Here is a 16,008-nt window from a genome sequence, read left to right as displayed (position 1 = left end):
TTTCTCATGAAGTTCTTCCAGCGATCATGCTTGTTTGGAAGTTTCTAAAAGTGGTAACATCTGTGCTCCTGTTGGGACAAGAAGTCATCCCACAAACCCTTCTGTGAGCGGGTTCGTCTTTAAGAGAAAATAAAATACCTGATTCGGGGCCTTAGTCTTAGCTCCCGTATCTTCACACTCTGACCCACTGGCGTTCCTTTGAGCAGAGAGCTGCTTCCCATGGCTACCTCCTCAATATAAACTTGCTAACTAATCTCTTAGCAAACACTTGAAGCCAACCTGAAGGGAGGAAAAGAGGCAGAGAGGAAACAAAAAAACCCCGGCAGAGATAAAGCTCAAGGCACATTCAACCGGACACGGGACTCTAAATTTAGTACTAAACTTCAGTTTTCTTGCGAAGAGTTAGCTGTTGTCTGTGCAACAGGGACTTTTAGAACAATTATTTTATTTTTAAGACTCAATCCTTAAAAAAAAAAAAAAAAAAAAGGCTCAATCCTAATTCTGCTGCTGTCTCCTAAACAGGGCTCACTTTAACAAAAACTCCCTTCATTTTTTTTTCTTCCTACCAGTAGTCCTGTGCCTACCCTGACAGGTATTTGTAAATGGTTTCTTTTTATAACTGAGTATCTTTTAAATAATGTATCTTTTAAAAAGTCTACCCAGACCCCTGTGTGCACACAAGGTAACTTTTCCTCAGGAATTTATGCGAGGATCCACTGTTGGAAATAAATAATGACTTTCAACCAATGATCAAAGAAAAATAAATCTTTTCCCCTAATAAGACTTTTTAAGACTGGAATCCCATTTTTAAATGGATAACAGCTAAGAGGCTAACTGGCAATCTATTTATTTCCAAAGCTCTGTTTTAACATTGGCTACACAGAAATTGGAGGAGCAAATGAACCCTGGGATCTTCGAAGTTGAAGCTTTTAAAATAGAGTTGGTATGTAGTATTTGAAAACATATTGTTCGGAATTTAAGTTTTAATATCTAGGAATAAACCGAGCATTAAATCAAGCAAAACTGTGACAAGGCCAATATGCACATGGACGATGCCAGGAAGGCATCTTCAGCTCTTTGTTCACAGCTTAACAAAACTGTGCCGTCACACCACTTTAGTTCAACAGTGCCTGTCGAATGGGCATCAGCAGATCAGCCAATGCCTGTCATACACAGAGCCTGAAGACGCTTTGAAAGCAAGGGCTTATTCGACCCCCAAGTCTAGTTGGAAAGTGGTGAGGATTTTAAATCATCTAGTAAAGACAACAACCTCCCCCCTACGCCTGCCACCACCACCCCATACTCCAAAGTTAGAAGAAATAAGGAAAGATGACCAAAAATACTGGTTTTAAAAAACAGATGTGAAGGAGGAAAAAAAATGCACTCAGGCAAAGGGAGCGTTTTTCATATTTGTTTCCTTTGTCACAGCAATTATAAAAGTTTTGCAATCATAGAATTTTTCTCAAAGTGATGTTCCCAATAGTGAAATAGGAGTTTAATGTCATTGCTATTTTAAGGTTTTGCCACGGTTTTTTGGCCTTTAAACAATTGAATAAATGTTCTTCCGTTATCAGGATAGGAGGGCGTTATGTGACAAAGAGAACTTGCAACCCCGTGTTATTCAAAGGAATATCTCTTCAAGTGTAATTTTTGCTACGTGGCTGTTTTTGTTGACAAAAATGCACTAACTTTTGAACTGACAAGTCTCCTGAGCTCTGGTCTCTGGGAACATTTAATCTGCTTCAGAGTAGGAATCGGAGGAAACAAACCTGGTAAAGAGAAGGATTGTTAACTTTCCTACAAGTTAACAATTAAGGGAAAAAAAAAAAAAAAAAACCCCCAAACCGCCTTATTTGCCTCCTATAACACTGATCATGAGATTTGGCTTTCAAGCTTTAATAAGTGCTAAGGAGGTGCCTCAGAACTTTCCTCCTGTTTAATTAAGTGTGCCCACTCCTCTTCAGGCATCCAATCAGATTAAATGAGAGTGAACCCTGGGAGCAGGGTTGATGAGCCCTAGTGGTAAGAATTAGCTGAAGGTGTACTGAATCTCTCGACCTTTCAAGTTCCTCTAGGATACGCTGCCTCTGAGATTCATACAGGAGTTGAGATTTCCCTTACACCAGAGTCGAAAGCTCTCGCTCTCCACCCCTCTCCCCGTCTCTCTCTGTCTTTCACTCTGTTACTGTCAGTTTGCTGCCTGTACTTTAGCTGTCTCTTTTCCAGTCTCTACCCTGTCAGTTTCTGGCCTGCCAATTTCAACTTGAAGCTTGACTGGGCTGATTTGATGCAAATACCTCCAGGGAAAACCCTGAAACTGATGAACAGTTATGTCAAGTCGATTTTGCACCATCGGGAAAAGGTAACCTCTGCGAGAAAAAAAACAACAAGGTTAAAGAGACAAGGGCTTTTCACGTGTAATACCTCTGCTGCACATCTCGTTCACTGTTTACCATCCCTCAGAAATTGTAACTGTCAGAATTAGTCCTAATTGCAGATGCGAAAGCTGCCATTATAATAAAAACAGAGGCAGTGCAGGCATTAAATGTAGCAGCCTAATTTGTGAGACTACAGAAAAGGTAGAGTAAATGAATATTTCATTACTTTAATTACCAGGGACTACTCTTTTCTTGCTGTCTTATGATAAGTGTTGCTGTAACTAGCAACAGCAAACATCCACTAAAACATAAAGTGCAATAATCGTCCTGCTGTCAGGATCACCACTTTAAAATACGAGCTGGGAGAAAATATAATGGTTTATCTATTTCTTAGAGATCGCAGAAGATGGAAATTCATTTAATATTGGGGTGGGGGGAACGCACATACAAAGGCACCAGTAAACAGTTTTAGTCAGAGAATAATGGCCCTGAGAAAGGAGGAAAAATATCAGTTGGCTATACATTTGAAGTGTTTGCCCGAAAAGAATGCCGGAAAATGAAAAATAGGAGGTAATAGCATTTGGACTTTTTAAGGCAAAATCTTGTTTTGCGTTGCACAATGTAATTGCTTGAACATTAGAAAATAAAACTCCAGTGACTAGGGGAAAGACAAGAGGAAAGCGAGTGGTTTTCAAATGATTAAGCAAAAGTGGAAAAAGTTCAAGTTGGCAAAAGTTTAGAAGCTCAGTCCATTTCCATTTTAAAAAGACTAGATAAAGCCTGCCAGAAAAAGGACTTTGCCTACAGTTGCGGAGGACCGATTCATAAGATTTGGGGAGTATCAATAATTACTCACTGCTGACACCTTGAAAAGCCCTGGGCATCTCTCCCTAATTGTCAATTTCAGGTAAAAGGGCAAAGCAGGGTGGAGGGGTGGCGGGACTGCGGGAGGTGGGAGGTGGGCCAGGGGGTGGGGGCGTGGTGGAGGAGGTTGCTGAGACTGGCTGAAGCCAGCCTGTCTCTGCATTTATCACTTTGTCCCAGAGGAGGTGTTTGTTCAACATAGCAGTTTGACAGCACGAAAACACTGTGGCCAGAAGCCCTATCAAAGAACCTACTGACACACATCATTTGTGGTCTCGGTTTCACAGGGCAAGGCTACCTCTCACTTTATCTACACAAGTATAAAACTCTACACGTTTCTAAGTGTTCAGTATAGTTTAATCCCCCCCCTTCTTTCTTTCAAATACTATAAACACTACTTTAAAATACATCTTTATTCGGGACTCCTGAATGTTGTTTTAAAAACCATAATAATTTGCAATCAATTTAGCATAATCTGTGTTAAGGTTGGTAATATTAAAGAAAAAAGAAGGAAAACAGTTTAAAAGCACAAAGCTTGTAATTTATCCTAAATAATATACTTAAAGCTTAGATTAATAGGTGCAAGTAAATTTTGTAAGAGTCATGTCCTGTGGCATAGGGAACACTGTTTCTTGTTGTTTTTTTGTTAACAATAAATCCTACTGAACAGGAGCCTACATTAATCCTTCATCTCTACTATTTTTGCTTAAGTGTATCTCACTCACAAACTATAAGACTGGAGTTATAGTTAAAGAGGAAAAGTCCTAGAGTTGGGGTCCTAGGGTATATCTGTGTTGTGTGTGTGTGTGTGTCTGTGTGTGTGTGTGCGCGCACATAGGCTGTATTTAGTTTTCAGATTCCCATCAGCAGAGCAAAGGTGATGGAAAATCTTTAGAGGACAATCATTTTACTTAGAGATTTCCCCCTTTTAACAGGTCTATTTATTATGAAAACAGTTTACTGAGTTCTTTATATATAAACCTCACCTCTTAAAACTGAGAAATCTCATGATGTGAAACACTTCCATTGATGCGCTTTATGTCTAAAATAGAAACTTAGGTACTTCCAAGAATAAGCAAAATGCAAAGTTTCCTTGATTACAGTTACTCAGATATATAAAACAGTATCAATACAATATAAATGAAAAAACAGTGAAAGCTATCCACTACATTCAGAGATCACTTGGATACTAAATTCCTTGAAATTTATTCATTAATTTAAGAGAGAGAAAAATTCTCAGATCTTAAATAGCATGATAACCCAATCTGTTCATCTCTTATGGATTACTTATTTTGGGGAGGGAGTACCTGTCACATTCTTGGAAGTACCTTTCTTTCCTAGAGTTGGTTATAAAAGGAAATATAAAACAGTATATAAAGTACAAAAATCACTATATTGCCATATTAGCAATGTTAAGGAGGAATCCATTAACTTTTAAAATATTAGAATGTTTGCCTTTTTGTCTCAGGAAATCATTAATGTCAATTACCTATTCCCAAAAGAATACAGTCATTCACCTCTCTCACCTGATATTATTTTTAAATGTTTCTCCTTTATTATCAGGATTTAAAAATCCACCTCCATATATCTGCTCTTTGGGTAAAGTTTTCTAAATTTTGACCAGTTCTGTGTTTATCGTTTGCTTGAAAGAATATCTTCATTTAAGTGGGACTTAAAATTTTTAACTTCAAAATACTGAAGTTCAGAATTAGGTCTCCTCCAGTTTAGAGTGTGTGTGGGTTTAAGCTGAAATAACACACAGCAACTAAGAAAAATGAAGAACAACTAAAAATGGATTACGTATATTAGAACATGACATTGAATCCCATGGATTATATGGAAAATTACCTGAAGTTTTAATTTTATAGTAATGTCTAAAAAATAGAAAAGAATGAAAAGCAAATACGTATGCCAACGTTTGCGCACTCTTAAATCTAACAACTCCAAATCTCAACTCAGATGAATAACAGAACTAAATTTGTTTTTTAAAAAAATCAGGAATCCTTATGATGATTACATTCCTCAACTGAAAAATGAAAGCAAAGTTCAATCAGATCTTTCTCAGAGGTTTGTTCCCTCTCACCCCATCACTTATGTGTCCTTGTTACCTGCCCTTCCAAAGTCTGGTTTTCAGAAGCCTATCATGATTTCTAACCAAGACTGCAGCCTCCACTGTAATGAACATGGCTTTATCAGCTCCCATACTTTATTGGGTCACAAATACACAATATCTGATGAGACACTGATCATTTTCCTTCCCTTTTCTCTTTTCAGCCTAACTTTCCTGTCAGGAGCCTGAAAAAATATGCGCAGTTACTGTTGCAGAGGGGAGACGAAGTTTAACTTCTGGGTTGGCAATCGGAGAATAATTCATGAGCAGATTTCTAGCAAATGATATGATTTGCTAAATTTTGGTCTTTGATTTATATTTATGTACTCCTGCTACTGCTAAGGTTTTGCCAACCTCAATTAGATCATGAATGAGATCATTTTAATTCAGCCCCCAAACTGTGACCTGACCATGGTCTGAAAGTGTTCAAAAAGTAATTTTAAGCCTCCCTTTGATTTGAAAAGGAATACTGCATGCTTGGTCGTTCATACAAATAACATAAAACTTAATTATTGAATGATTTGGCAGAGGACCTTCCTGCCAAACAACAGTCAATGCCAGCTACTGTGATGCTGGCGATGCCCGGCCCCCGAGCGCACAGCCCCCTGTATACAGCATTTGTTCATTGTGTCTCAGGGCAAGATGCTTTCAAATAGGATTCATGGATCTGGGAGACTGGGTGCAACGCAAAGGGGTACCATATTTATAACTCCAGTGAAAAAATGCTGTCTCACCTAGAAGGGAAGTAGATCTGCGCTGTCAAATCACCAGGAGGCTGTGACAAAGGGAGCTTGCAGCCTGACACACGGTGTAACAACATAGCAAACACCTTTAATTCTGTCATGTCTCATACCCTTTACTTTCTCACACATTCGTGGCTGCTCGAACGTTGACACCTACACTCTTTTTCGAAACTAAATAAGGCAATCTTATTTAAGCCCGAATGCAACACCTGAAAAGTTATTCTTATGCCCCACAAAAAATAACCATTAACTCCTTCCTCTTAGAAATGCCTCCCTGGTTGGTCTGAAAAGTCTCAAGTTGGCAAGAGCCTCCCTGGGCCCCTGACTCTTGAGGTTCACATGACCTTCTCAGCTCCTTGAGATAGGCAACACTTCCCCCCTCGAAAAGATGCGAGACTGGTGATAATGTCACTGTCCGAGCTGGCCTCTGACAGCGTTTCCAGCTGAAATCTCTTTGCTTCATCACAAACTTCTGGTGTCTTCTATAGTACGGAGAGAGGCCCCAGCTGCTTCATTCCCTCTAGCTACCATAGTCTAATATCTTAAAAGCTGGAAATGAAAATAGCTTTTCTAAAGATATTTCCTGGAATTTTTAATGTGCTGCCTTGATTCCTTTCTCTCTCTCTCTTTTTTTCCCTTGCCAATTATACACCACCATTTGGAGGGCTTATGAGCAATGTAAGTCCACCTCATCTAATTAAACCACATTGTTTTAAAAGCTTGAACAGTTTTCATGTCTATAAGACTTGTCTGAATAATAAACTGCTAGAGCCAGGATTCTGAGTGTCTTTGGAGAGTCAGGATTTTATCTGCTGAGCGCAAAAGGCCAGGCACTCAAAGAGTTAAAGAGTGTTCCTGCATTGCTGGGTAGGTTAATATCACAGCTGCCTGGTAAAGCATTATCCTGGTACCTCACTTAACAAAAGCCTCCTTTTGCAAACAGACTCCCACTTCCCCCCGCAAGTGTCCAAAGGTGTTTACTGAAGTAAATCTGCCTAAATCCTTCATTGCTTGGGTCATGGGGGTGGATAGGAGGGGTGGAAGGTGTAAGGATAATCTCTTTTTGTAAATTCTGTAAATCTTCTGGGAAAAGAAAAAAAAAAAAAAATCAGGAATCTGTGTCACATGCTCCTGGACAACTTCTAATATCTCTTCTAGTTTTGCTCTTGTAAGTGAAATTTGTCACAATGACTATCACAGAAGACATCCCCTCCCCCCAGGTTTCCAATTATTCACTCTGCTGTTTGAAGCGACTGCACTTTCAAAGTTGAGTGTGTGTGCGAGTGTGTGTACGCATGTGCACCGACATTATATGCTTAATCTAATTGTTGAAGAAAAACTGTTGGTATCTTAAAAGTGGTTTCAGAAAGGGGAAAAAAAAAAAAAGACAAGACAGTTTAGGAGCAAGATAATGTAGCTGAAAAGTTGTCACGAGAGGTTTCTGTTCTTGTTGTGGTCTCATTCCAATACCATTAACTGCATGTTACTTTTGCATGTTGAAAATGGAGGCAAATAACAGTAAAACCTGACAGGTCCGCCTGCAAGGGTTTAAACAGTTCCCAGTAAGAAGGAGCCCTTTAGGCATAAACTTTCTCTCTCAAGAGAACGTGAATACCACCAACCCCTCCCTACAAATCTTGAAGCATCCAGTTTGAGATACAAAAAGGCTGTCATCTCACAAATGTTAAACATACTAAAAAAATCTGAAAAAAAAGTATGAAGAAGGTGTGAAAAACGTGGCACTTTACAGCCCTCAAAGCTTTTTAAAATAGAACAACTTTTCCCCCTAAAATTCTTTTCAGAGAATTTTTTTTTTTCCTTTTTGGCTCATTTGAGAGTTTCTTTCTTGGCTTTTTTCCCCTTTCATTTGAAAATATGAATTATCATAAAAAGTCAGGGGGAAAAATGGGAAAGTCTTTTCCAGTTTTCCTGAAGATGTATCAGTGCGTTCGGGCTGGGTGTAAGCAACTTCTCCCTTGTGCTCTGGGCCAGACACCCATCACTGAAAGCAGACCAGGGCTCTGAAGACTCCTCCTCTCCCTTCTCGAGCTCCCCAGCTTGCCCCCCAGCACCCTCCCACGCCCCCCCCCCAGGACCTGCACCTCCCTGGCCTGAAGGTAAACAGTAAGAGCCACACTCTGGGCAGCACTCCAGAGTGGGATGTCCACACACCTGACCCAAGTCTAACAGGCTTCTGGGGGAGAACTTGATCCTTCCCTGACACTTTTTACCTCAAGTGTTGAGCGGGTGGCCATGAATAGTACAGACATGCCATCTTGTAACACTATATGCCTGTCAGGAGGGACAGGGCCTGGTTAAGCATCAACTATATAAGGCTGGTAACTAGGGAAAGCCCAACAAACAGCCACAAACACCTCAGTTATTTTACTCAGCTACTACCCTCTGCCTCTTCTCTCTCTCTCTCTCTCCCTCTCTCTCTCTCTCTTTCTTTTCATCTTGGCTTTCTGTGGCAGAATGCAAATGGAGCCTGCCGGCGGTGAAAGGGCTGAATTGTGATTAAGAAGAAGAAGAGCTCCTTTCTTTGTTCTCCCCTCAGGGGATGTTTACTGGGAGAGACACAGCGGATCAGATATGAAAGGCATTCAGGTCAGCATTGATGTGAGCGAAAGTGAAATCATACCTAAGGCATTCAAAAGACCGCCGTGTCAGGGGTTCAGCTAACGGTGCAGCTACTGTGTGTGTCTTCCCGGAGAGGCAAAAATCTTTGTAAAAAGACTGATGATTTTTTTTTCCTCCCCAATTTCCTTCAAAATTATAAAAGTCCTCCCTCCCTCTCCGTTTACCTCCCACCAGATGCCACAGGAGTTAGTATTTTCTCTCCTTATGGACCACACGCGAAATCAGACCAACTTCTAATAGCTGTATTACCTAAATGAACCAGCCTTGCACCATCTGAACTGTGAAAATTTTTTTTTAAGCAGGTGTATTCATGTGTGCTACATATATGCCTGATATGTAGGGGAGAACTGCGTGAAGAGAAAAGCCAAAACACACACGCGTGGATGGTTTTTCCTCTCACTTCCCTCAGAGGAAACACGACACACACACACACACGCACACAGAGTATAAAAACAGTACAGAACACCTTAAAACAAAATTCTTTATTTACTTTGTAACTAGGAGTTACAGTTTTCCTGAGAGCTCTCACTCTGACACGACTGTCACCCAAGATAAAAGTATTTGGCACGTAGCTATTAAGGCAAAGACTTCCACAGAGTCTCCTGATTATTAGTGCTTGCCTTTTAAAAAAGACTTGATGAAGAAATACTTGGATCTTTACTTTTTAAAAGTTTACACTCCTGACAGCCCAAATAGTCATTCAAGAGATTTTTTTTCCAAGTGGTAAGCTGATGCTGTTGGCATAAACAGAGCTATGTAAATATATACAAAATTCACAAATCATAGCAAACATACAAATAATGAGGAGGTGCCTAGATGTTTTAAGGCTTAAAAATGAAAAAGAAAATCACATTTCATCTTCTGATTGCCAAAGAAAGAAAAGAAATAGGGAGGGGGAATAAGGCTGTATTTATTGGTTTTAAATCATCCTTCCCTCTGCTCTGAATTATTTTTTCTCAACCTTCACATCTTGGCTAAAAAGCATATTTGGGCTTATGTTAACATCTGCTCTTGTGGTGACATTTAATTCTGTATATTTTCAACTAGTGTTTCTGCATCACAGATTTTCCCCCTTTATCTCTTCGCTCTAAAAAGACAACCAAAGAGCAATCAAAAAGGTGTCTGACTTGGCCATTCAGACAATTGCCCCCTTGTGGGAATGCGGGAATGAATGGTACAGTGGACACCCCAGCACCATTGACGTTATAAACATGTAAATGAAACACATTAGGGCAGACAATCAATTGTCTGTGAGCATTGCAAACCTGCACTCCCTCTCTCTGTGACAGGCACAAAATAGTGTCTACCTTGGGAAGCCACGGTGCTGGAGAGGAAAAGGACAAAGCGTTCTCTTTCACACAGAAGAAAATGCACCTTAAAAGCCTTGGAAGAATGCAGATGACAAACACTGTTGTAAGGAAAAGACTCTCCCACATCTTGGAATAAACGCAGCACTGCTCAGAGAGCTAGCAACAGCCTCCTTTCCTACCTTCAGGGTAGACACACACATTTTTCCCAGGCAAAAGTCTTAATACGGCATTAGGGTCTTTGATAACCTCTTGGAATTTTCTTTACTTCGAGTAAATTAAGCAAGCAAGAAAGGAAGCATCTGAAACATATGACAGAGCAGTTTACTGGGGAATGTCAGTCTTGGCTTTAGTCATATTCCGAAATAAATGCTTAAAGACGTGAATGTATCTTTATGTGGCAACAGAGAAATAACATAAAGTTTCAAATCCTTACCCCACCCTTACCCTGGTGGAGAGTCACACTATGGATATCAGCAGGCTAGTGGCTATGTTATGAAGGAAGCCATGTTTCTATCCCCAATTGACTGAGTTTTTTCAAACGGAAATAAAACAAATAGATCAGTATAGATACATAACCCCCAGCCATGTGTGTGTGCAGCGTGACAAAACTTGCAGAAGCTCTTCATAGAGACAGAAGGATGGAGATGGATATCTGGGGCACACCCTCAGAGCTGGTACCTGCCACACAAACTGCTTCTGAGTGCTTTGCGAGTCAGCAAAACCACCTCCTCAGAACCTCATCAACTGTACCAGAAAGGTACTTGCACAAGGTTTCCACACTTGCAAGGAGCGCCAAGTCTGAACCGACTGCAATTCGAAGGAAACTTTCCTGCCTCAGAGTGTATTGAGGGGCTCTGGCTCACAGCTTCACCCCATCCCAACTTTACCTCTCTGAAAAGAGAGACGAGAGAGACAGGAGCCACATCCTGAAGAAGGGGCTTCTTGCGTTTCTTTTCCTTTTCATCTGAGCATCTCTGAAAGGGGAACAACTTCTTTGCCCTCCACTGCCTCTCAGCATCACCACTAGCACTTCCACTGCCTTTCAGGAAGTGGTTAAGGGAGTGAGGGCTTATCTTAAACAGGGATCATCATTTCTGCTCATCTGATTGTTTCTCCTCTAGGATCTAAAGCCCTGAAAGCATCCAATTTTATCCCTTTTCTTCCCCACTGAAAATCACTGGCCAAAGGTGTTTGTAAAAATCTTCCTCCATTCCACTACACAATGCCTAATGCTTTAGCTGAAACTTTGGAGAAAAATTAAATTTAACTTTTCTTTCTTTCTTCTGTTTCCTCTTCCCCACCACTCATAATTCAGTTTTCATTTAAAAGACAACTTCATTCCCTTTACTGAAACAAGCAGTTTCTGGGTTTGATTTTTATGAAAATGTGCCTGTATCTGTGTGATTTTTTCAGAGGCTGATGCTGGGAGGTGGTGGGCTTGGGAGGCAGGCCTATCTTCCTAGGCTCTGCAGGAGGCAGGAGGGTAGCCAGAGCATCCCCAGGAGCTCATGCCCAAATCGGGGTAAAGCAACAAACTTTGCAAGTTACCCCCGGGCCGGGCCAATGGCAGGCAGCAGCCAGGCACCTCCTGCTCCCAAGCGCTCATTTCTGCCTCGAAGGCTGTGTGGAGATAGTGGGGTATAATCAGGGGACTGAAAAGGGGGGCTGGGTTTTCCCCCCTCCTCTCCAGCTTCAGTGAAAGTATTACAAAGTGAGTCAGGCGACTGAAGATCATCTGACTGAACTTTCTTGAAACCGACACACATTCTTGTCTTCGGGCAACTTGCTTTTTGCCTCCTTCTCCCTCACCCCTCTCCCCTTTCCCTCCTGCACATCTTATTTTCTGGGAAGAGATTTCATCCTTTCCATGTGGGGGAAAGGAGACTGTCCACTATGGATTAACTTGACGCTGGCAGTGTCTCTGCCAGGCATCTTGCTAGCTTGAGAATCTTGAAGGCTGGATTTTAGACTCTTGTTTCTCTCTTTGTACATTTGCTTTCCTCGAACTGCCTCCTTCTCCTTTGCTTTTTTAATAATCGCATACAGCACGGTCTTTTAACCCATGTTCTTGACCAGCCTTTCAAACACACACATACTGCTTTACACATTTTCTCTGTCGCCTTAGTCTATATACACACTGTTGACTTCATTAAAATTATATAAAGTGCCATTCTAGTTTCCTGGATGACCATCTCTCTCTCTCTTTTTCCTCATGCAGTTTCTACTTCTATGATTAGTATTGCCATTATTCCTTTCCAGGAATTTCTATATGATTTTGATAAGCATCATCATATTTAGTGTTATCAGCAAAGACACAAGCTCAAAAGTGACATCTTTCCCATGAATCCAGGAAAGAAGAAAAATCCACTCAGTTCAGATAAATCCTAGCAATTCCCAAAGGGAAAGGCACTGGATACGTACTTGATGAGAAAGGAAATGAAAAAAGAGGGGGAAAAACTCTTCTACCTGCTTCTCAAAAGCAAGACATTGCTCAGATTAAACCCAAAGCAAAACACTGACAAGTAACGAATTTACAGCGTGTTTTCCCACAGATTATTGGGAAATAATTATTGCTCTTAAGTGTGCAGGGTCTGGGCTAAATGCCTTTAAAATGTGCAATTCAACTTTCCACTTCACAGTGTTAGGGCTTCTCCCAAGTTTGTGGCTGGGAAGAGGGAAATGGGGTCCGTTACTGAACAACAAGCAGTGTCCATGGCTGAGTACCTCCCCCGGTACTCTGTTCCACCTGTGAAGCCCCCAGCAGACCTTCCCCACTGCCAATCCCCACCCCAGGGCTCTTAGGAAGCTTGGAGCATTCTGTTTTCCCAGACCTGGGCTCTGGTCTGACCTCACAGCCTGGACCAGGCTGGTCAACGGTGGCAAAATCCCGAAGGGGGTTGGAGGAGGCAGACAAGAAGAAACAAACATGCTAAATAGTCTCTCCTGCAAAAGAACACTTCTGGGAACCTTGTTTTAAGTCTTATTCTCCTTTCTCTCTCTCTCTCTCTCTCTCAAAAAAAATGACTGTTTAACATAAGAAAAAAAAAAAAAAAATAAGGCCTCCTTGACACAAAGCTTTTGTTACCCAGTTGATCAGCAAGCAATGTGCTTTAGATACTTGTAAGGGGGTGGGGGAGAGCCCCACAACAGACATTGATTTTAGAAAATCAATAACCAACATTTAATAAAAGGAACAGAGGAAACACAAGAGAGAAGAGGGGGACATTAGGTGTAATTTTAGTGTCTACTAAATTACCCAAAGATGGGGAAGGGGAGGTCTCCAGTGTAAGGACCACCTTAAATAATGCCAGACACTAGAGTGAAGAAAAAATTAAATTAAGAGAGAGGAAGAGACAGGGAGAAAGAGACTTAAAAAGAGGCAGCCTGAACCGGGTCTTGGGGAAGCAGCTTGGTATATATTATTGTACTTGTTTTTTTGTAATACTAAGCCAAGCAAATAGATCAAAGGCAGCACAAAGGGAAAAGGCAGGATAACATAACGAACAGTTTCTGACTAAAATTCCTCTATCACTCCCCCATATGGCTCGACACCTCCACCACAACAAGCAAAAGACACACACACACACACACACACGCACGCACACACGCGCGCACACATGAAACCTAGAGAGACAGAGACAGAGAGAAGCATCATTTGTCTCTAATCAAAATTCCCTCGTCTTTGTGTTTTCTGCTTCCAGCGCCCCTCACTGCGCCCCCAGCCGCCCCCTCCCGCGCCGCGCAGCTCGGGGGCAGAGCGGGGGCGCACAATTGTCTTCTCTGGAGGAAAGTTGTTCCAAGTGGGCCCCGGCGGTCCCCGCGAGGCGCGGGCTGGGTTCGCGGGAGACCGGAGGCCGGGGCCGGCGCCGCGTCCCCGCGTCCAGCTCGGGAGCGTCGACGCGGCCCCGTGCCGGCTGATCGGGCTGAGACCGAGGGGAGCGAGAAGTTTCCTTTCCCAGTCTGAGCTGGCGCTAGTTCGCTTGTTTGTTTTGGGGGGTTGGTTTTTCTTTTTCAACTCAGTATCCTCCGTCAGCTACCCCCCGGCACCCTCTCGGGTCCCTAGCTCTCTCCCCTCCCCCAGGCGCCTTCTGCGCTCTTGCCAATCACTTTTCTCTTTTATTCCCACGATTTTGTTTGCGGGTAATACCTAGGGGGTCTGTCTCTCTCGCGCGCGCTCTCTTCCTCTCTCCCGCTCTCATTCTGCCTTCCTTGACTCTTTCTAAGATGGACCTACAGAGCTGTCACACCTTTGATCCCCCACCTCTGCTCTGCGTGTCCCCCTTGCACCCCCATCTCCTTCCTCCTTCTCGACTCAGCCTGGATAACGGACTCCTCCTGACCATGTCGAAACTGCCCAGAAAAGTCTCCCCGCGCTCCGGGACTCCGCCAGCCCCCGGCGTGGGGCCAGAGCCCGCTGGAGAGGAACCACCCGCCCCCGCGCCCGCACGGACCCCGCGCGGGGCCGGCCGAGACCCTCCCACCCCGGGGCCCCGGCGCGCCTGGCCCGCCCGGCCCCGCTGCCCGCGGACCGTTACTTGGCGTGCGGAGAGGCGGCCGGGCGACTCCGGCAAGAAACTTTCAGCCTGGCGGAGGCACAGCCCCGGGGCCCCTCTCCCGCCCTCGCAGTCCCTCTGCCACCCCCGCCCCCACCCCGGAATCCTGCGCGACCCGGCGCCCAGGCCCCCCGCCCTGCCCTCGCCGGACGCTCCCGCAGCCCGGCCGGGGAGCCGGCGGGCCGGGCGCTCACGGAGCGGGAGGCGGAGGCGGAGGGAGGGCGGAGGCGGGGGCGCAGGGGGCGGCAGAGGTGGGGGTACTGGGCCCCGGCCGGACCCCAGCGCTCGGAGCCCCCCGGCGCCCGACGCTCACTTTGCCCGGCACTTCCCTAACTCCCCACTGTCCAGTCGCCGCGCGCGCCGGGCTCCGGCGCCGGCCGCGGAGGGAGGCTCGCCCGCGAGCCCTGGGCGCCGCCGCCGCCGCCGCCTCGGTTCCTTTTCCCTCTCCCCCTCCTTCTTCCCGGGTCTGGAGCCGCAGAGTGGCCCGGAAAAGTTTGGTTCGGGCCGCTTCTTACCGTTTTTCCTCCTGGGATTGGCTTGTTTGCGTCTCTTGCACCGGGGGCCATCCGCCATGATCGGCTGCTTCATTGATAAGAGCGGATCAGATGGCAGTTCGCATGGACTCGGCGCCCTGCTTCGGCAGCACGCAGGCTCGATCTAGCAACCAAACACAGCGACAATGTGGGCATCGCCCGCGCCCATTGAAACGCGCGCGGGCCGCCCAGGGGAGCCGGGCCAGGGCCCGGGCGAGCACCCATCCGCGCCCCCCAACGCCAAAGCGAAACTTCGGCGGCCCCCTCCCCGCCCCCCGCCCCCAGCCTTGGCCCCGAGGCGCTTTGTGTTTGTTACTGTTTGGTGTGTTGCACCCGCGAGGGGATCAGAGAGACAAGAATTACATCTTCAAAATGAGTCATAACTCCTGACCGTATGAGGGAATGCACACGGCGGTACAGTAAGGCTGCTTGACTCAAGGCTAGGCGGACCCTTTCCTCCGAAAAGTCCTCAGCCCGGCTCGGCAACTTGGGGTGAGGCGAAGCTTTCTTTAGCTCTCATCTTGTCTCACCACCCCCCACCCCATTCCTCAGAGGAAGCAAACAAACAAACAAACAAACAACGCGAAACAACCCCCGATGAAGCACACTCGGGCAAATTGATAATAGTAATTATAGGAAGCCCACTCGCCCCGCGTCCCATCCCCTCCCCTTTCGCAGTTTATCGAGACACTGTCTCTTCCTCCCCCCCACACCCCCGCCCCCAAATTAGGATTTCCCGTTTCACGCCGCAATAAGAAATATAATTATAAGCCTCTTTGGACACTGTCCCTCCCCGCCCCCCCACCCCCCCACCCCGCCGCCACCTTCTCCACTTTGACAATATTTACTTAAGTATTTCCCCCCACCTCACTCACAC

At 44.6% G+C, this 16,008-nt stretch overlaps 1 protein-coding gene across 5 annotated transcripts in view; it reads right to left on the bottom strand.

Annotated features, from left to right (window-relative positions):
• The window catches only part of ZEB2 (zinc finger E-box binding homeobox 2), a 136,154-nt gene that overhangs the window by 118,268 nt on the left and 1,878 nt on the right, over nt 1-16,008 (bottom strand). For 3 of the 5 annotated variants that reach the window (XM_061438561.1, XM_061438601.1, XM_061438571.1), the window contains exon 2: nt 15,114-15,255. In XM_061438561.1, the coding sequence (XP_061294545.1) occupies nt 15,114-15,186 (73 nt within the window). In that variant the 5' untranslated portion in view covers nt 15,187-15,255. Of the gene's footprint in view, nt 1-15,113; nt 15,256-15,447; nt 15,465-15,522; nt 15,787-16,008 lie in introns of those variants that run through there. The other 2 variants (XM_061438579.1, XM_061438589.1) reach the window with 2 other exon arrangements.

This window comes from Bos javanicus, chromosome 2 (genome assembly GCF_032452875.1).
Source record: "Bos javanicus breed banteng chromosome 2, ARS-OSU_banteng_1.0, whole genome shotgun sequence".
Lineage (NCBI taxonomy): Eukaryota > Metazoa > Chordata > Mammalia > Artiodactyla > Bovidae > Bos > Bos javanicus.
This window is presented reverse-complemented; position numbering and strand designations above follow the sequence as displayed.